Here is a 22,781-nt window from a genome sequence, read left to right on the forward strand (position 1 = left end):
TAAGTTATAATGCTGATTGGCCCATTAGGTCAGGCTTCTTACTGGCTAACTCTCACATCTTAATTAACCCATTTTTTTTTAATCTATTTTAGCCATGTGGCTCAGTACCTTTTTCAGTTGGGCAGCTCACATCCTGCTGCTTTGGTGATCTGGGCAGGAGTGGGGGAATCAGCTTCCTCTTCCCTAGAATTCCTCCTGCTCTCCTTGTATCATTTTCACTTTCTGTCTGGTTTTCCCACCTACACCTCCTGTCTGGCCAATCAACGTTTATTTAAAACATGATTGACAGAATACAGACAATTTTCGTGCACCACTTCCCCCTCTTTATTTAAAAAAAAAAGGAAAATATCCATAGTTATCACTATATATAAACCTAAAGTTCCCAAGACGCAACATTATTGAGAGCATATAATAAATCCCAGTGCTGTTTTTACACTAAAATTTACAAGTTACATTTGTGTTCCCCCAAAGGAAGTCGGTAGGCATCTTTAGAAGACGTTGAATCAATTACTTAGCTTTACCTCCATATCCTGGAAACATTTACGCAAAATGGCATGCGAGAGATGTCAGGCCACTGTAGGGTACACATTAAATTACAAAAGTGTGAGGTGACAATGCCCAGACCACAGCTGGCAAGCACACAAATAGCCCTTCAAATATTCTAGCTGTGCTGTGACAAGGACCTGGGCAGTTACTTAAGGACCTTAATTCATCTTTCAGGAATCTGTCCAGTGAAGAAAGAACAGGAGTCTGAAACAAGAGTAGAGTCAGCATTACAACTGGCAGCTAAAATAACCCTACCCAGGAGGGGAGAAATTACAGCAGAGCTGGAGCACAGGGATAGAAGATAGATCGTTATCTCTAGACAGACCCGTGCAACCTGAGCAAAAACCTGAGTGAGATAAGTTTGGTTTGGATGAGAGAATCCTGGATACATGAACTCACTCTGAGCCTAAAGTTGCTTTCGACCATCCGTTTGTACCCTAATCTTACTTCTGCTGTCTTCTTGCCACATCACCCTTGGTCCTCGCAAAGGCATCAAGCTGGCACCTTGTGACATAGGAGCTATACAATTTCCTCAGCCTAGGTTCTTTCCTCTCTAGTTGAATACCATAATCTCAACAGAGTCCTCTGTACATTAAAAAAGAATTCCCCAAGGGGACGTGCATGGCTTTCCCTGGGAAAGGGAAATAAAAGAGATCTACAGTGTGAACTGGGAAGGGTGGGGATGAGAATTTAGGGGGTTGGGTGAGGAAGTAGATGATGAGGGAGAGTGTGGAAAGACGTGGCTGGAAAGAGGGTGAGGGGTGCAGGTAGAAACCTGGTGCAAGGGAAACTCACAGAAATCTGAAAGGATGACCCCAGCTAAGACCCCTAGCAATAATGGCTACATAGCTTGAACTAACTATCTCCCATCATGAGACTGGTGCCTATCCTAATTGTCATCAGAGACTTCTTCCAGTAAGTGATGGAAACAGATGCAGAGTCCCACAGCCAAACATTAGGCTGAGCTAAGGAATCCTGCTGAAGAGAGGAAGGAAGTATTATAGGAGCCAGAGGGGTCAAGTTCATCACAAAACAAACCACAAAAACAACTAAACCACAAAATCTCAGAGTCTTAAACAACAACCAGAGAGCCTGGATAGGACCAATGGAGGCCCTCTAAGAATGTGTGACAGTTGTGTAGCTTGGTTTACCTGTGGGACTCCTAACAATGGGAACAGATGTTGTTCCTAAAGTTTTGGCTGGCTATTGGGAACCTATTTCTCATCCTGAATTGCCTTGGCCAGCCTGAATACAGGAGGAGGTGCTTGGTCTTACTGCAACTTGATATATCATGCTTTGTTGATCCCCATGGGAGGCCTGCCCCCTTTCTGAGGAGAAACAGAAGAGAAGTTGATTGGGGGAGGGGCACAGGGAGGGGAAGTGGGGGAGGGAACGGGAGGAAAGGAGGGAGGGGAAACTGGTCAAGATGTAAAATTAGATAGATAGATAGATGGATGGATGGATAGATAGATAGATAGATAGATAGATAGATAGATAGATAGATAGATAGATAGATAGATAGATAAGGAGGTGAAAGAGTACAAGAGTACAAGGGGGCCCGGAGAAATCAAGAGGAATAATGGAAAAAACTGTATCTGAAAATGCCAAAAAAATTTCCAAGTGTACCTGCAACTACACACACACACACACAAACACACACACACACACACACACACACACACACACACACTTTAATACACACATTACATACATGTACAGAAGAAGACATTTCAAATGTTGTATATTCTGGAATTTTCTTTCCATCTAAGCAAAGAAAAATAATTATTGTGTACTATAGTTTCCTGTTCTATGGTAACATTTGCCTTGTAAACAGTTTTAAAGTTTCATCACCTTTTCAGGTGGACAGGTAACTCTAGGGATCCAACGTGGGGTCTTGTATTGCTAATTAGGCATTACTTGTCATTTAGGGTTTTTATATATGTGGTACATTATGCAATCTTTGAACTTAGAGACTATCTTGCTCACTTTTCTGTTTGGAGCTGTGAGCACAATGTTGAAGGCATCTTGTAAGTTTTGGTCAGGTAAATAACATTTATCCTATTAAAAAGTACAATGATATTTATGTGATATTACATTAGATGTTACATTGATATGGCATACTTTGTTGATCCCCATGGGAGACTCTTCATAAAATCCCACTTGGCACACTGAGAACTTCTAAACATTTTAACTGAGTGCACTGGAAAATACAGAAAAGGGCTGAACCTCACCAGAAGATGGAAAGAGGCCATGAAGTTCTGTTCACAGACACTTCAAACATGATACATTTAAAACCATACTCTTCACCACCCCAATGTGCTCATCCTTCATTTGCTGGCTTCTGCTTATATTACTGTTAGCCATGAAGGTAGTCAATGAAAAGACTTGTTCTTGCTGTCTACTTCTTGTCCACTCAGTTACTATGCCTGCCATGCCCTATGTCTGTGGACAGACTGTTCCATGCTGTTGTAGTTCAGTTCTGTCTCTGGTCTGTGCTACCCACTTAAACAGCCTCCTAACTGTGCTCATCCAAGCACTGCCAAACAGGTCCTCCACTAGTAGCTCTAGCACCCACCTAAGTTGCCAGCATGGCTATGTTTCTCTCCCCCTAAGGAGCTGCAGAGAGCTAGGACAAAGTGCAGGCTCCTAAAACAAACCTGAGAGTCTCCACAGCTGACTTAATAACACTTCCATTCCAGTGCCAAGCTAATCACAGGTGACTGGCAATTTTTGATCTTTATGGTCTGGGTACAAGAAAACTTCTTCAAAACATTTAAGAGAGCTTCATGATCTCCTTCCCTTTTCTTGGATTATTTCCTCTGCACAAATCATTTTGCATGCCTCCTTCTTCTGGCTCACTTTCTCTCCATGCAATATTCAAATGCCATTGTTTCAATTTCTAAATTAAGTCAAGAGTTCAACCTCTCTATCCTAACATATCTTTTATGTTCCTTCTGACAATATTTTATTAAAAACAGTTGGTAATTAACTGTATTAAACATTTGTGTGATTTCAAGTTTCAAAGTAGTGTATACTTTTTATAAGGAAAAGAATACTGGACAATGTATCTATCATGGAGATGGAGTGTTAACATTCATTGTGGATATCGTATTCTTTTTAGATGATAAAACTTCACAGGCACACATAAATGTTTATGATCATCACTTCACCCTTCTTGCTGACAGAATTAAGGTTTAAATTGTCAGCAATGAACTACCACATTTTATAGATTATTCTTCAAAGGATTCTTAATTATTTTTATTTTATTTTTATGTACGAGTGTTTTGTCTATATGTATGTCTGTGTGCCATGTGTATGCAATACCTAGAGAGGCCAGAAAAGATCACACAATCCCCTGGACCTAGAGTTAAAGATGGTTGTGATGAGTGGTCATGTGGGTGCTGAGAATTGAACCCAGGTCCTCTAGAAAAGAGTCAGAGCTCTTACCACTAAGCAATCTCCCCAGCCCTCTATTCTTCAAGTTTGTGCCATGTTGTCCTTCTGAACTTACTTCTTGAAGGTTGAACAACTGAATCCAGCTGTCTCAGCAGAACTCATGTTCCTATTGCCTCTCGTCCACTAATTGGAGGTCCATCAGATAGACACACTGGAGCGCTCTTACTTGATATTTCCCTAATAGCAAACATTTTGCCATTTTTATTGGTCAGGTAAAATTTTCTTTTTTCTCTACAAATTTTCTTTCATGAACTACTTTCATTTTAGGTAGTCTTTTAGGTTCTTGATGACTTGAGATTCACGTCTTTAAACACAAGTTTCCTCTTCCTTGTAAGATCTGCAAAGATTATTCCCCAGTTTGTGACATGTCTTCCCACATTGTTTGGAAAGCCATTTTTCATAAAGAAATTGCTGATTTTAATGTGTGAGCTTCAACCTTTTCTCCTTTGTGTTGCATGCTATCACATTGTGTTGAAGATGCTCTTCCGTACTTGGTGTCCCAGACAGTTTTTCTGTATTGTCTTCTTAAACAATTGGCCTTCTTTTCACATATTGGATCTTTACTTAATTTGCATCTTAGTTTTGAGCCTAGAAAAGGCCAAAATTCATCTTTCCTCAAGTGAATGGATAGTTAATTGTTCTAAGAACACTCAGCAGCCTGTCCCCCACTGACTATGCTGGTCTCCACAGTTCTTCAGCCTCTTTCAGCTTACTCAACTGTCCCTACTGGTTGAGACCTGTTCTTATCAATACAGTGTCTTGCTGAGTTTCACTAGCTAAATGTTCCCATCAAAGAAAATTTCCTTTCTTCATTTTACATGTCCTGATGCTCTTAGTATTCACTCTCAAACTTTAAGTCAAGCTTGGGATTGAATACCAATAAACAGCAATCTGATATAATTTTAAAAATTGATTCGAATTTAGCAGTTAACTGGGAAAGAGCTGATATCTTCAAGTGGTAAGTACCAGCAAGAGGCTTCCTATCATTATGTCTTACTTTCTGGATTTCAATTGAGTTTTTAAAAAGTCTTTAAAAAAGTTTGCACACATTTTTAATTGCTTAGTTTCATGTGTGTGGGTGTGTGTGCACATGCATGTGTGTGTACATGTTTAGCACTTGATGCAGCACATGTGTGGAGGTCAAGGACTACCTACAGGAGTCAGTTCTATCCTTCCACTGTGTGGGTCCCAGGATTGAGCTCAGGTCCTGGGGCTCGGCAATAAGTTCCCTTACGCCCTGAGCCATCTTACCATCGGGTTTGCGCACATTTTGTTAGTTACTGCATGTGGGACAGCTTCATCCTTTCTAATTCTATTATCTCTGTGTATTTTGGAGTCATTCTTTACAAGGTACAACTGAGCTAGTAACTAGCCCACTCCATCATTCATATTTTCAATTTTATTTTTCTTCTTTTTCATAACTTTCTTTACTCCAATTTTTATACTCTTTCACGATATCTATGGTCACTTTGTCCTCTGCATTTCTAAACTGATTTGATCATTGCACCTAATCTTTATTGTTATCAGTCTTGAAAAGTCTTTCTTTGCTTTGTTGGTCTCATTTGTTATTTGTTTGATTTCCAATTCATTAATTCCTCTTTTCCAGTTCTAAGGGCAGTTACTTTTATCATGCCCTCCTGCAGTGTCTTGTGTTTACTCAGGTGCATTTGGTACAATCTCAGTCACATCATCGTCTTTCCTGGTGTATGGCAAGCCACATTGTCCAGATGATCCCAATTTCTTATTATTCACTGACTTTCACATTGTAACCAAGTCATAGTAAATGTTCAAAATGTCACTGTAATGAAAACACGCATTCTCCTTGGGTGGGTTAAATTAAGGACATACTAGTAGTAGGTTACAGGCCCTGATGTCAGATTCTCTTTAATGAATACATTATGTTCATAAGTTTTACACACTTAAGGCATTGAAAGGATGAGGAGATGGTTACCAGGGGAACTTAAACTGCAATCACATACAATGAGCAGTTCCAGGCTCTGATGCGCAGGGGGGTCTTGAAGGATAATAAAGCATGAGATGTTTCAAAAATCAAGAAGAAATGAGTTCAAATGTTTGCACTAATGAAATGATAAATATTTGAGGAGATAAATGGATGTAAACTGGTCTCATCACTGCCCAGAGTACACATGCATCAGACTATCACAGAATTCCCTGTCTAATGTGAAGGTTTTATGTTCTCATCTTTCAGTTAGAAGATAAATTTTAAAAGAGCTCATTACATAGAATATTTACCTACATGGTATAATCAAAATACCCAGTTAACTGAGAAGCAATGAAGTGGAAAATGAGGTTACAGCTTCTTGTTGTCAATAAAAAACGTTCTTTTTTATTTTCTTAAAAATAAGTTCATTAGCTTTGACCTTCTAGAGAAGTTTTGGATAATTATAGTAAAACTTTGTCATTTGTATAGCCAGAGATAAATAAAAACAAGCCCATGCTTTTTATGAATCAGCTTTCCTTTCTTAGCAATTATTGTTCTCTGATTGTACGCAGTGATCCAAGGGAAGTGTGCCACTCTCCATACCAATGGAGCGTCCATCTGTTACCCTCTGGGATGGCTAGTTTTACGTCAGTTTGACACAAGTTAGCATTGCCTGAAAGGAGAAATCTCAATTGAGAAAATGCCTCCATATGACCCAGCTGTAAGGCATTTTCTTAATAAGTTCTTGATGCGGGAGGACCCAGGCCATTGTGGATGGTCCTGATGGTTCTGGGTTCTATAAGAAAACAGGGTAAGCGTGCCATGGTGAACAAGCAAGTAAATAGCCCCTCTCCATGACCCCTGCATCAGTTCCTGCCTCCAGGTTCCTGTTCTGTATGAGTTCCTGTCCCAACTTCCTTCAGTGATGGACTACAATGTTGAAGTGTAAGCCAAATAAACCCTTTCCTTCCCAGCTTGCTTTTGGTCATGGTATTTTATCACAGCAACAGAAGCCTTGATACACCATCACACCTGAATTCAATAGGGAAATAAAATCTATGTGAACCAGATATGAATGCATTTCATGAAATTTTAATCTCCAGATAAATAGTCTAAGTTTAAATTGATACATGGCCACTGTAGAGTAAACTGTTTTATATGGTGAAGTTAGGAAATGAATGATCAGGTCTAGTCAGTGATTTTATTTCAAGTTTGATTGTTGACTTGTCATAGCTTCTTAGAGAAGATGATACCATAATATAAGGACTGTAATGAAAATGAATTAATTTGAAAGTGCTTCCTAATTCTCCAGCAATTAAGTCATGGTTTTTCTCTCATCCTCTGGAACTTATTTCTATACATGAATAGATTTGAGCAGCACCATGGTGGGCAAAATCACTATTGTTAGTTATAATAAGAGGCAATCATAGTTGAAGGGTTATTATGTGTGATAGTGATGTGCCAATTATTCCACCCCCTTCCTGAGGCACTCATGAAACATGGAACCAATCACACTCCCCATCTGCAGGAAGAAAGGGAATCTCTCTGTTCTGGAGTCATGGGAAGAAGAAGTTAATAGATTTTTAAAAATCTTTAAACCTTTGAGAATATTGGAAGAGAACCTCTGGCTGTCTGTGCTGTAAATTCTCCGGGAATTTACCTGGGGATGCTTTGAATGGGTTAGGGAGCAAATGTCAGCACATGATCATAATCATTATGCAATAACTGTGCCCGTGGGTACCCTGCCCTATAAAATTCCTTCCTTCAACACCATTACTGTAGAACTCATCGAAAATCACTATCTCTTGCACCTTAGGTCTACTTTCCCTGTCTTTAGAATCTCTTCTGTTCACCACGGGTCAAATAAACTCAAAATCTCTTTTGCTCCATTAAATAACTCCATGATAATGAAAATCAAATCTGTTTCTCTTGTCACCTCCACAGTCCAGGCTTTAAACTCTGATGTCTTCATGGGGACACAAAGCGTGAAACATGCCAGCAGCCAAGTCAATACAAGGAAAAAGAATGCCATCCCACCACCCTCTGAAAGCCCTCTCAGAATCCCGTCAGCTAGGGCTCAGGGTCTCAGGGTCACTGCAGGACCTTTTCAAAAATATATGATTAATAAACTCCCTGTGGTCTGTACATCCTTATGAGTAATTTGAAGAGAATGAAATTGAACTTATAAGAGCCGTTTCGAGTCTTCCCTCCCATGCAGCATCCTTCACCAACTGTGAAAAGGAGCTGAACCTTCCACTGCCCTCAGGGCCACAGCACCTTCTATCAAAATATTGGTGGATGGAATGCTCACTGAAGCAGTCTAGCGAAAATGAAGAGAGAAATAAACATTAAATACAAAATAATATTAAGTAGACCAGTTCATGAAAATCGCACTCAAAACCTCTATGATTGGAGTAAAGAAAGGAAACACAGAATCGGTGTCGTTCACTGCATTTGGACAAAGTCACAAGTATCCCTCAATGAATATAGTATGTATGGGTCAAGGTCATCAAAGCATAATATATTTTTTCCAAGATATGTCCCAGAAGCAAGTTTAGTTGTGTGACTGTGTCCAGATACTAATTTCACCAGCATTTGGTTTTTCTATGTAATGCTACTGAGGCAGGCAGGTTCTCACAAAGAAAGGGTACCTCCCATAATGTGGTTCCTGAATCCCTCTTTCCTCTCCATGGGGGTGAAATGCAAAGCATCCCCAGCTCACTAACCCAACAGTTATACTGTCACTTTTGGCTTGGCAGGATGCTGTAAACTGTCCTCTGAAGTCTCCTTGTCAGTCCTTACTTACCCGGTAGACTGTCACGTGTCCTTAGTAAGCTTCTATAGAGACATGTATAAAGTAAAATTAACGTTTACCTTCTTAGACATCAAAATTTTAAATTTCTTACAGTCCTAATTATTACAAAAATAGTTCCAATCTCATTATCTTCTTTGAACAGCTCTAATTGGCCAGTTTCAGAGCTCACACAAGCTCTTTTGTGCTGCAGAACTGACTTTTTAGAAGAATAAAGAGTCTCCATCAAGCAGCACTAGTCGGTGGGAGGAGTGTTAGAGACACTCTGTGGGTCTCCTGTCACCTCCCCTCTAAACAGACAGTGGCTCTAATTTCTTCTGACTGGCACCCTGAAGAGAGCAAATTTGGATCAGGCTCTGTGCGGATTGCCCTGTCTTAAGTACTACACTATTGACTATATATAGCTAGAAATTATAAAATCCTAGATTTCATTAGTGTTTCTGAGAATAGGCAAACATGACAGTATCTGAGATATGCAGATTTGGAGTCCTGGCCAGTCACTGAATCTTACTTGCTTTGTTAGTCATATTTTAGAAATTCTTCAGACTGAAATAAAGTGTATATAGCATCTTTCTCTGTGCATTTTAAATATTTATCTATTATCTATTATTTTTATCTATTTATTTTATTTATCTCAGGGTCTAACAATGTTCAGCATACAAGTAACCTGCCTGTTCTCCTCAAAATAAAAAAGCACAATTTCAAAGATCAGCAATAAGTAAAATTAAAATGAAACATTTTATTAGCTATGTTTCTGTTGTCTTTATTATGTAAGACACAGCACTGTAGATTTTTTCTCTAGCATTTAGCACTTATAGCACAGAGTAAACTATATGATGTAAATATGCCATTCAGAAAACAGAAGCATTCAGTATATATCAACCATACTTATGTATATTCATCTGCACAAAAAATTATAAGCAAGAAATGCTTCTTATAAATTTGAAGCGGCTCTTGATCATTTAAATTTGGCATTTATAAAGTCTGTGGCATTTTGTTTGTGTGAAAAGAGATAATTATCCTTTTTATCTTAATATAGGTAATTAAAATCTACATCCTCCATATCAAAATCAACTGCTTCATTCCGTATCCTAAATGTATTTTAATTCAGTGCTTCAAGTTATTGGTATGGAATATAATTTAGAGGCAATTTAATAGGCACTTGCCAAGTTGTCATTGTTTCTTTAGGTAGATCCTAGGAAATTAAACATTAATGAACACCAATGTCTGACTACATTATGATCTTCCTACTCATTGCTAAAACACAGTATATATTTACATTTACATATATATATATTTCACCTGATAAAATATAAACTCACAAATAAAATCCCCCATCTTTCCCATCTTTTCCCCCATCTGTTTTCTCAAAGTTCAGCACTTCCCAACACAGTAAGCACTCAGGAAAACCTGTTAAATGTGTGAATGTTCCCCTTCTTCAGGAACCTAAATTAAAAATATATTAAAGCAAAAATAACAATGTCCTTAGCACATAATCATGCATGGTGGTATTTTATTTTGTTGTTCTTTTTTCTGTTGTTTTGTTTTTTCTGGTCTCATTCAATTTAAGATGCAATGTAAGCTACAACAATAGGCATTAAGAAGTAAGGGGATTAGTTGGATAAATCCTCATGCAAACGTTAGAATTTAAATTTCCCTATATAGGTGGTATTTAGACCTGGGTTTGGGTGAGAAAATAATGAGAACAGGCAAAACTTGCACCAAATAAAGCAAATATCAGGAAAATGAGATAGGAAGACAACTTTCATGTCACAGAAATCTCTCAGGTAGGTTTCCCTCTGGGTGGTGTCTATTTATAGACTCAGGGATCAATGCTCTATTGTTGTTAAGCTCAGTGCTTAATAATGGTGAGATTTTTTTCCTACATCTGGGTTCCAAACTTAGCTTCTGTTCAGAAAGAAATGTTTCTTTCCATACTTGGACATACATTTAAAGCCAATTTTAAAAATATAGATTGACTTCAGAAGCCTTTTTATTGTTAGAGAAAGCTGAAAGCTCTTTTAACTACAAGCTTAAGAGCTTCTGTAAGGGACAGGGATACAATTCAAATAGTTAACTCTGAGCTCTGCTCCCCAACATCAACTTAAAATGCTAGGTGTGGTGGCCTGCTGTGATCCCAGCACTGAAGATGTGGAAATAGAAGGGTCTTGCCAAATAAGTGAGCTTTGGGATTAGTGGCAGATCCTGACTCAAAAAATAAAATGGAGGAAGGTTGAGGAGGACATTCAGTATCAATCTCTGGCTCAATGGTGAGTTTATCCATGCAATCAGGCACATGTGTGTGTCACGCGCAATCACATATGAACTTGGGTAGATGATGTGACTTTTATTTAGGGTATCTTGTCTGCGACAGATAGAAAAGCCCAAGAAAAAGCAAAAAATTAAACCTCCTAACCTGACATTTATCCATGATTTTCTGTTTCCCCTCCTCATACCAGGTATGAATGATAAATTGATTAATCTCAGATTTCTTTATTACTTTATATGTACTGTTTCCTGATAGAAGAATGAACAAGCATGATGGTCAAGTGGAGATATGTTTTTCCTTTTGAGACAGGGCTGATGTAGCCCTAGCTGCCCTTGAACTACTAAGTACCAAGGTTGACCTTTCTTTTTCCATCTCCCAGTTTTGCAGGGATTGAAGACATGCATCGCTACACCTTGTATATATGGGGCTGGGAATCAAGCCCAGGACTCCCTGCTCTTCAGCAAATGCTTTGCCCACAGAGCTACAACCCCAGCCCAAAGCAGGAACATTAAAAATGTTCAAGCTTCATATTTTTTAATTTTTTTATTCTTTTTTACATACCAACCACACTTCTCTCTCCCCTCTTCCTCCTCCATCTTCCTTCCCCCTCATCCATTCCTCAGAGGGTAATCCCTCCCATGGGGAATCAATAAAGCCTGACTTATCATGTGGAGGCAGGACTAAGCCCCTTCACCCCACCCCATCAAGGCTGAGAGTGGTATCCCACCATAGGGCATGAGCTCCAAAAAGCCAGTTCATGCTCCTGGTCCCACTGCCAGGAGCCCCTCAAAAATACCAAGCCACCCACATAACTGTCACCTACATTCAGAAGGCCTAGTTTGGTCCCCAGCTGTCAGTCCAGAATCCATGAGCTCCCACTAGCTCGGGTCAGCTGTCTCTGTGGGTTTCCTCATCATGATCTTGACCCCACCCCACCCCACCCACTCCACCCAATCCCTGCTCATATAATCCCTTTTTTCTCTTGACTGGACTTCAGGAGCTCCACCCAGCGTAGGCTTCATGGTTTAAAAGCCAAGAGCTTAAAGAACAGAATTAATTAGATGTAGCAACTACATAACCTATTGTATCTATCTTCTTCAAATAACCAATAATTTGTTAATACAGATTTTATTAATTCTGTGATGTTAAAAGATTTATTTCTAAGATGCCTTGAGATCAGAATGTAGAAATTCTGTTTGTTTGGTTTTTTTTTCAACAATTTTGTGAATACAATCAAGTTAGATTTTGTGGTACATTTACTGAAATGAATACATTGGAGAAGTATCAACATAATGTCCTCAATTGGGGTATAAATATTAACTGATGTCATTTGCTGCTTGTGAGTGAGGAAAATGCCCATTTTTAAAAGCAAACATACCATTTTGCATATAAAACTCAATGCCCCATATAATTAGTGACCAGTGAAAGCTCTAATTGTGAAGGCCAGTTCATCCTGACTCCAAACCCAGCCTACACATAATATTGAATGCCAGAGATTCCCAGAAGTGAGCTTGGGGTGTTCTTACAGGGGAGAGCAAACAGTTCCGTGTTCTCAGCTGAAAAACCACTGTTGGGAGTGGGTGTGAGGTGCTGCTTCTACAGTCAGAATCCTGACAAGGTGTGTGTGTGAGGTGCTGTTTCTACAGTCAGAATCCTGACATGGTGTGTGTGTGAGGTGCTGTTCTTACAGTCAGAATCCTGACAAGGTGTGTGTGTGAGGTGCTGTTCTTACAGTCAGAATCCTGACAAGGTGTGTGTGTGAGGTGCTGTTCTTACAGTCAGAATCCTGACAAGGTGTGTGTGTGAGGTGCTGTTCTTACAGTCAGAATCCTGACAAGGTGTGTGTGTGAGGTGCTGTTCTTACAGTCAGAATCCTGACAAGGTGTGTGGATGAGGTGCTGTTTCTACAGTCAGAATCCTGACAACGTGTGTGTGTGAGGTGCTGTTTCTACAGTCAGAATCCTGACAACGTGTGTGTGTGAGGTACTGTTTCTACAGTCAGAATTCTGACAATGTGTGTGTGTGTGTGAGGTGCTGTTTGTACAGGCAGGATCCTGACAACGTGTGTCACCAGGCTACTCTTATTTTCATTCCTGAGAGGTGGTCAAGGGCCAAATACAGTTGTCCTTGATGTTACATGCAACTTCTAGCTATGACTATCCTAAAGTATTATTTGATGTTCATTATATAAGGAAAATTGTGTGTATACCTGTCTTTTTGTGTGGCTTTGTCACAATCAGTTATCATCTCTGCTTGAATGTTTGCCCTACATGGTGTTTAGAGCCAAAGTTGTGGTTTTGAAAGTTTGTTCTCACTGTAGGAATCAGAGCTTTGATAAACTTTTTGGGATATCTTCATGAACTCATGTCTTCATTTTTTTTTCTGACTTTTTAGGTGTACAAGAATTTCCAGAAAATATAAAGTGCTGTAAGTGTTTAACCATTATTGAAGCCAGTGTCAATCCCATTTCTAAGTGAGTATAAATTATTTTATTTTTACTTATATTCTACTTGTATTTACATTGGCTTATGGTGTGCTTAGAAGGAACTTTTGTGATATTAGTTTTGAATGTAAAATCAACTGTTTTAGTTAACAGAATGATAGAAAAGCTACCAAAAGTTTAGGGTTTCATTAGACGATTGAAAAGCATGAATGAGAAGGAAGACCCTGCTGGCACAGTATGGTGTTGCTTTGAGCAGCCACGGCATTGGTTTTCTGTAATTCTCAGCAGTATTCCAGGGGTGAGAGTCAAAATCAAGAAAACAGATATTAGTTGCAGTCATGGTAAGAAATTATCACCATGGACCTGATGGAAATTCAAAACAGAGGAAATTTAAAGGTGCCCACAAATGCTTTAAGAGTTGAGTGTCCCCACCAAAGAAAATGAGTCTGACTCCAAATAAGATGCCTGGGTTGCAGACATAGCAGCTAGAGTAAACGAAAAAGCCTAAAGGTGTAGTAGATGGAGAGATGGGCATGATAAAGAGTCTAACAGAAAATAAAAAGGTTGTTTGTGGTTCAGAATCTATTAGCTAAGAAATCGCATGGGAAAACAAAACTCAACATGTGACTATGTTGCTGACTAAAATTTGTCCTGGAGAGAGAGGTCTGTGGAAACATGAGGAGGTAAGATGGAAGTAGAAGTAAAACCCAGAAAGGCTGCTGTCGACTTAGTACCTGAAAGAGTCTGAAGCAGACTGGACCTGGAATGCAGACGGTGGTCTTCAGAAAGAGGCGCCATCTTAAGAGCATGAAGCTGATAGTAAAATCCTCCAGGACTTTGTCCACATGAACAGAGGAGGCTAGAGTTCTCAGATGGGGGGATATTCTCAAAAGATGCAAAGGCTGGTCAGAGTTTTGCACCAGAGGACATAATAGAATAAGAAGGAAATTTACAGCGAGTAACTAAAGAAACAGTATGCAGGCCCTAGTAGAAAATACGATACATCAAACAAAGTGATATGCTTCAAAATCAGAGTTTCTACCTCAAAGTAAAATATGGAAGGGGAAAACAAATCCAGACCTTGAAAACTTTCCCAACTCTACAACAATTGCATTTTTATCAGCATCTTAACGTAATGAAGCTATCAGCCTCTCATATCAAGACTGACACACAGGGTGGATGAAGAGCTGGTCTGGTTTATATATTGTCTGTTATTTGTTTGTTTTCTTTATTTTCTAGATTCTAAGACAATGTATTGTTTAGTAGTTACAAGTCTTGGGGCTTGAAGTCATATTAAAATTATGACACTGAGAATTTAAAAACTAGATTTATCAAGGTACTCCCAAACTCATTTCATAAATTTAAACTTGTGAAACATTTTAAATTACCTATTTCATCAAAATACACTTAACACTTTAAACATCAACCAGTTTGGGAGTGTATAAAAACACAGTCAATAGAGAAGCAGATTTAAGTAGTATGTCCATTTTCAAAGTCAGACTTTTTAAAGCTATATGAGTAAAATCCCCTCATTTTAGGTGTGCCACTGAGAAAATTCTTACAGGTGAGTAGTCACTAGCTGTACTCAATTAAATCATTTCAACACCCCCCAGGACTCCTCTAGGCCAACTGTCTTTTCCAGAATGCATTAGGAATGGCTGGTGTCTGTGTCCGATTGTTTTAATTCATCTTGTTGGCTGTCGTCTTGTCTACATACCAGTCCCTTTATGGCAGGAACGCCCCATAGCAGAGGAACTACAGGTCCCTTGATGGGAGCTGAGATTGTTTGTGAACACCACTGGTAGAAACTGTGTGTAGACATTGGAGAAATTCATGCCCAGATGTCATTTAGGTTGCTCAAATGCCTGGGGCAGTTCAACGGGGAGTACAGAACTCATGTACTTGAATTTAGGAGACACAAACTTTTGCAAACGGTGGCTGTTTCTTTGCCATCATCCACCATTACAAGTTCTCATTTCTTCGATTTCAGTCAGTCTGGTAGATATGCCACTTCCTTGTGGTTTTATTTTACATTTATAGTGTCCAATCAGCATATTTCTCTGCATATTAATTAAAGGTATTGTTTCTTTGGCAGCGATTCAATTTTTTTCTCTTGACTTGCCTTTTTAATGCTGAATTATAAGTTATTTTCAGATTCCGGATGCAGTATGAGTCCCAGTTCTGTGGCTTGTTCCTTCAAACTCTAAATATCACCCTTCACAGAGAGGCTTTTACGTTTGTATGAAGTCCATTTTAATACCATGCATCCCAGTTTCCTGCCTAATAAACTTTGCTAAGTTCAGAGTCCTGCTTGGTCTTCTGAAGCTTTGCTCTGTATCTTTTGTAACTCCGGCTTTTCCTTTGGCTTATGGTTCTCCCAAGAGCAGGCTTCTGCAAATCAGCAGGGTTTAATGGTCATGAGGCTTTTCTCTGATGTGTGTCCAATTGCTCGTGATCCATTATTAGGAATAGTACCATCCTGAATAGGGCTGCCAGGTGCCTCTAATGAAAACTAACAGGTTATATGTGTTTGGGTCCATTTGTGCTTTCTTTTATGTTTTTACACCAATCTATATGCCTGTCTTTACACCTCTGATACTCTCTCAGTTACTATATATAGCTGCATTGTAAATCATGAAGTCATGTAATATAAGCCCTCATTAACTTTCGTCTTTATCACAATCACACAAGTTAGTAGATGCCTTCTACCTTTCTATATAAATTTCACAATCAGCTTCCCAGTTTCTTCAAAGATATAAATGTCTGACGGAATTTTGACAGGGATTACATTGAATCAGTTGGCCAATTTAGCTAGAAATATTGAGAAACTGAAATTTGGAAATGGTTCCAAGCCTTTTTCATATCTTTTAAATTTTTTATCCATTTTGTAGATTTTCCATATGCAAATAATACATATCTTTTTTTACTCACATGAATTTACGCTCTGTGCTATTGTGAATAATTTTATTAATCCATATTTTTGCCATGTATATTAATAAAATGGATTTGTATATATTTATGTTATAACTTGTAAAACTACCTAAACTTTGTTTCTTAATTCTACTGGACAGTTTCTAAACTTTTGGGGAGAGGTTCTGTGTAAGCAACTATGTTGTCTGTGAATTTGTCGTATTTCGTTGTTTTTATCTACTTGCTGAACATTGACTTTTTTGCCTCATTTGTCTTGTAGGACCTCACACTGAATAAAGAAGTGAAAACAGACAGTGCTGTCAGTTTTTCATTCTGTGTTGCTTCTTCTTTTCTCATATAGACCCTCTGTCAAGTTAAGGGAAGGTCCCATAACCGGCCTTCACTTCCTTTGACACCCTCACTGGCAGGTCTTCCAAGTGAGATTCATGCAGGGAAACGCAGTCTCTGTCTGTCATGGCCTGTATTTGTGGTTTTTTTCTCTCTGGATTTGAACAGTCTTCTCTTCTGTGTTACAAAGCCACATTTTTTGGGAGGCTGTCACAGCAGAGATCTTATTCTGAGTACCAAAATCTATATTACTTTCCTTCTGGGTAATAAACAGCCCTGAGCTCAACAGCTTGTTTACTGGCTACCATCATTTCCCAGAGTTCCTGGTTCAGGAACTTGTACATGGCCAATCTCAGCTGCTGGCTCACGGTGTCACCTCCAGAAGCCAAGGAAAGAGTTATTTTTCAGAGGAACAAGAATCCACTCCAGAGCTCAATTGGGCTGTTATAGAATTCTCTTCTCACACAGGGAGTTGAAATCCCAAATTTCTGCTGGCTACCCCTAAAGATACTGAGGGAATCTAAAGGGAGCATCTCCCTGCTGTATAATTATCTCCAGATGCAACTTGTTACCTAGCATCTGGCTTCCTCAAGGTCAACGCTAAGTGAGGGTGAGTCATGACAATAATTGCGAATGAGGCATCCCACTACACAGCCATGTTCTGTTAGCTAATAAGAAACCCCCAAACCTGACATCGCAGGAAAAAACAGGTTCTCCATACACTAGAGTTGTCACAACTTTGGTATCTGTTTTGCAGAGTGCTTATTTTCAGTGGGTGTTGAATTTAGCCATAGCTGATTTGTAAGCTCTGTGATCACTTGGTTTTATGGTAACTCACATTCTTCAATGCTTCCTGTCATTCATGCTCTCCAAAGGACAAACTATTGAGTCATGAGCATTGCTCACTTATATTTTCAATTGCTCTGATTTATTAATATCTATTAATGCTCTGTCTGCTGATTTCATGAAATATACCCATTGTGTGCTTCTGCTAATTCCTTTGTCCAGTTTATTATCAAGGTAAAACCAGTTTCATGAAGTGAGTTGGGAAACGTTCTCTTCAATTTGCTCTAGTAATTTGCAGACTTAGTTCTATCCCTTCAGTAAGTGTTGGTGGTCTTCTTCCGTGCAGCTAATAGGTCTGAGGTTCCCACTGTGGCTGTTAGTCTTCACTCAATAGCTAATAAACTGCCCAAACCAGCTATTTCTCCTTCAGGGGTGATAGCAGCAACAGTTTTTGAGAAACTTGTGCACTTTGTACAAGTCACGCCTTGCTGTTTTCACTTAGGTTTTCTTGGTCCTTGACTGTTTCTATTTCTGTATCCTGGTGTTCTTCTCTCTTACATCATTGGCTTTGAGTCTTATTGTTGGCTTGATCACTCTAACTAGCAATTTTTAAGTTTTATTGGTCTTTTCAAAAGATAGATTTTCTTTTAGTAATTTTTATTCATTTATTTTTAATTTTTTTCCATAAAAATTATGAAATATTAAAAGTGAAAACACTGGAAAAATAAAATTTTTGCTTTTTATACTCACAATTTTGGTTTGCTCTCAGCTGTTAGTGAATGTAATTAAAATAAACCTAAAAGTAACTACTCAGTAAGAAAACAGAACTGGACATTTACAAGGAAACCCCTGCCTCTCTGGTCTCTAGCTGTATAACCACAACCTCACAAAGTATGTAACTACTTTTATTGCCATTTACCATAATAAATAACTGGAACTAGTGTCTAATTCCCTGGTTCTTTTCACTATGAAGCACGTTTGCAATAAATCAAAGATATATTTTCAACTCTTAAGAACATTTGGAACATGTCTGTGGAGAGGGGCCAATGGAACACTTCTTGTGCAAGCATGAGGGCCTAGGTTCAAGTCCCCAGCACCCACACAGCAGCTGGGAGTGCCACCCTGTGCCCATAGCTCCAGCTGTGGAGAACAAAGACAGGAGCATGCTAAGAGCTCTCTGACAGACCAGACTGTCAAAATGGAGAGCTTCAGGTTCAGGAAAAGACAGTGCCCCAAAAGAATAAAAGAGAAACCAATAAAGAAATGAACCTAATGTCTTCATCTGGCCTCTGCATATGCGTTTATGTACATACACAAAACATACATATAAAATATAAGTAAATTAAAATAAATATTCAGAATTCAATGACAAGGAAGCCAGTAATATGTCGCTGTGCGGAAAGGCTACACATCATGATCTCTGCTTGTCATGGTGTTCATTCCAGGGTACAATCAACACAAACCCCTCTTTCACGTTCAGAAGTGTCTGAAGATGTTCTAGAAATTATTTAGCCACTGTTTTTACAAAAAAACTGCAAAATAATTGTAAGATAAAGGAGAAATAAAAATGCAGTTAAAACAAATTTTCTTATTTAAAAAAAATATTTTTTAAAGAAAAAAACAGGTGAAATGCACATCATAGCTATGTGAAGGGGGTGGGGTTGCAGTTCATTTCTATTACTTTTCCAAGTATTCTGTAATATCATACATCAATTTCTTAATTTGAACCCAAATAAATGAAAGTATTTATATACATAATGTCATCCCAGTTAGAGTCTATACATTGACACTTTAATTACAACATATAAAACTAACTTTAATGGAACTTAATCCATAGGAAACACCATCCTATTATAGATCAGGTGTCTAAAATACATTTTTAGTTAACTTCTAGAGAAAACACAGTAAGAGAAAAGAAAGCTGAAGCAGTAAACCTAAAAATTCTTGCTCAGTGATGAAAATAAGTGGTTATAAAAGGTATTTAAGACCGAGTTCTAGTTAATGGGAGAATACACTAATGAGAAGAACGGTGATTGTTATCACATTGTTCTTACCATAAAACAAGTGAGCGTTTGGTTGTGGAATCACATCTGAGTAGCTGGTGCTAGAATCACCATTCACGAGTGAGGAAACTGAGTCTGCTGAAGAGAAAGTATTTCAAAGGTCACACAGATATTAGCGGAATTGCAGTTCAAACCCAGAACTTTTAGCTTTAGTTCCAGTACTGAGTGTCTGAGTGTCTCTTCATGTATGAGTATCTGTGTCTACTGTTGTCTGTCCTTTATGGTGGGAAGAATACATTCATTTTAATTCAAGAAATTAAAAAAGAAATGTTTATGTAGGAGAACTGTTTAATTTTTAACACTTTTATTTTTAACAAATCAATCAACTGTGGAAAACCATCAAATTATTTAAAGAGTGTAAAGTCATTTTACTATCAAATTATCCTTATTGTGTATGATACTGACTTCCATGACTTCTTTGGATGCTAATGAGAACCCATGAAAATCATCTCATCACTTTCTAAGGGATTTCTTCTCCCTCACAGTTTCTAAGGCACTCTGACAAAAACAGAAGAATTCATCAGTGAGATCAGTCCCTCAGAAACTACAGCTGTGACATAAAGTTAATAAAAGCCAAATGCTTTCTAGAGTAAATTTATTGGCTACAAATATCACGAAGATAATGCCTAGCCCACCTTATTGTCTATATTTTCACAGTACAGTATGAGGCAGTTTAGAAGACTTCTTATCCTGAAGTAATATGTGATTTATCCTTGCTAACGATAAAAAGTTCCTCAGTGCTACTACAAGCAATTGCTAGACGCTTCCTGCCAGATAATTGAGAACTTTGTGATGGAAACAAGAAGACGACATTCTTTTTTCATCTCGTGTAGAGAGATTAGTTAGTTATTCTCTATTGAAGTGAGTTGGGATAAAAATACAGCCCTGATAAATTCAGGACATCACGCCAACAGCCCAACTCTGTGTTTTTAAGTAAACTGGCCCATGTAACATGTCATCACATATGTGTATAACTAGGTTTAAAATATTACTCTGTATACTGTTTTTTCATACAATTTATGTTTATTAGTCCACGTTTTTATTTTAAATCAGCTTCACATGGTCAATTTTAAAACCTATTAGAAATTCTCTATCATTATGAGTTTCCAAGTTGTGTAAACATTGCCATAGAAGCAGCGATAGGGAAACAAGCTGTTGATCAGAGTGAACAATAAGATCCCATTTATTGCCACCTACAGAAAGAAGACTGAAGAAGGCTCACACTTCAAATATCCCATAACTAGAAAGTTCATGTTTTATGCTTTTTTAAAAAATTAGCAATGACTTTCCCCCTCTGGTTTATTGAGATAGAACCTTGCTATATAGCTCAAGATAAATTCAAATTCATAATCCTCCTGTCTCACCATGAGTTCAGGTAGTACAGGAGTGCACCTTTACTCAAATTGGCAGGGTTTGCTTTTTCTTTCCTTCATTTTTGCATGTGTTTAAGCCTCTTCCTTTCTCTAAAGTCGTAACCAATTCTTTCTTGTGATATCAAAGAAGAACAATGGCTAAGTCTCATTAGAAATCTGTGTAATCTCTCTGCCGCTGCCAGAAACTACCATGTAGAAGGCATGCAGGCTCCAGTGCACACAAAAGAAGACATGAAGAACAGTAACTATTCAATGGAGTTGCTTTCTGTAGGACCAAGGCCACACCTTTAGGGTGAGAAATCAAAACCCTCTAAGTTCCATCTCCTACAGATTATTCTCCAATGTCGACTCCTGACACTGTTCCATTAACTCACCTTGAACTAGGTCTCTGTCTGGGATCTGTACTCATCTGTACACTATAAAGCCCCCATCAACTCCTCTCCCCAATTCCTGTTTCCATTAATCCCTCTTTCCCAAAGAGTAAACTTATGCAAATACCCTCCTGGAAGCTATATCCAAAACCAAACCCACTCTAAATTTAAGTTAAAGCAAGATAGTTGCAGAATGAAATAACCAATTAAAAATATCAGTGTCCTAAGAATTTTTAAAGAATCACTACAAGTCCATGTCAAACTATTGTATGTAAAGTTGCAGCCAAGGCTGCTGTAACATGCCAGTACCCCCAGTACTGGTGAGACTGAGGTAAGGAGACTGATTTGACTTTGAAACCAGCCGGAACTATACAGTAATTCAAGGCCAGGCTGGGATGCATAGCCAGACACTGTCCCAAAAAAGAGGCGGGGTGGGGGAGACAGAGAGCTGGCTGAGTGGGTCAAGCATTTGACCCATATATCTAGAATCTTGAAGCCAATCCCCAGAATCTATGTAAAATCAGAAGGAAAAAATGAAGTTGTTCTCTGATATCCATACACACTGTGGCATGCATGTCCTCCACAATAAATAATAATAATTTTTAATTTTTAAAAGTAATGAAACAATAAGTTGAAATTATTTGGGGAAAGCTTTAGGCATGAATAAAAAAATCCAGAAGACTTGGAAGTGGAAGAGAAACTGTTAGAGACCAAGAAGAGATAGAGAAAGGGGCAGGAGGAGAGACGACCAAATCTGTAGATAACATTTACATGGAAGATGTCACTGTTAAGTCGGCCCATCTGCATAATCAGTGTGCTAATAAAAAATAATGAAAGAAAATTATTTCCAAGAAGGGAATTCTGTGTTTAGTTTGGGTTGACAAAAAGCAGCTGTTAGAATGAATGAAGGCAGAATATTCTGGCAAGAGTCCCAGGAAATGTGTTGTCAACCATTCAAGAACTCCGCTGGACTCAGTCTCAGGGGAATGCTTCAAGGGCATAAAATTCTCCAGAGTTGTAGACACAGCAGATGAGGGAGGAGGCTATTTCACTCCTGCTCCACTGTAACTGAGAATTGCCCCTAGATTATTCTGAGGCCCTAGCTCAAGACATCATCTTGCAGGGGACATTGCCAGGCTCAATATACAAAAAAAAAAAAAAAAAAAAAAAAAGACCACAGGGTGAGAGTCAGGGTAGAGATGTAGGAAAACAACAAAAATGAATAAACACGTTTTCCATAGAAGATGAAAATTAGAATCTATCATAAATCATTTAAATAATCATAGTATTAATAAGAGGTAAACTATCTTACATTACCAAGTTTACAAGCGTGATACCAAAAAATAAAACAACAACAACAAAAATAATAATAAAACCAAGAAGGATCAAGAAGAACAGAGGGACTGGAGAGACAGCTCTGCCTTAAGAGCATAGACGGTTCTTGCAGAGGACCTGGATTCTG

The 22,781-nt window shown here is 38.5% G+C and overlaps 1 protein-coding gene across 7 annotated transcripts in view; it reads left to right on the forward strand.

Moving 5' to 3' along the window:
- The window catches only part of Lrrc7 (leucine rich repeat containing 7), a 464,597-nt gene that overhangs the window by 218,245 nt on the left and 223,571 nt on the right, over positions 1 to 22,781 (forward strand). For all 7 annotated transcript variants that reach the window (XM_087897454.1, XM_085677493.2, XM_048453499.3 and 4 more), the window contains one exon: positions 13,420 to 13,498. In XM_087897454.1, coding sequence (XP_087753580.1) covers positions 13,420 to 13,498 — 79 coding nt within the window. The remainder of the gene's footprint in view (positions 1 to 13,419; positions 13,499 to 22,781) is intronic.

Source organism: Myodes glareolus, chromosome 17, assembly GCF_982192425.1.
Source record: "Myodes glareolus chromosome 17, mMyoGla1.1, whole genome shotgun sequence".
Lineage (NCBI taxonomy): Eukaryota > Metazoa > Chordata > Mammalia > Rodentia > Cricetidae > Myodes > Myodes glareolus.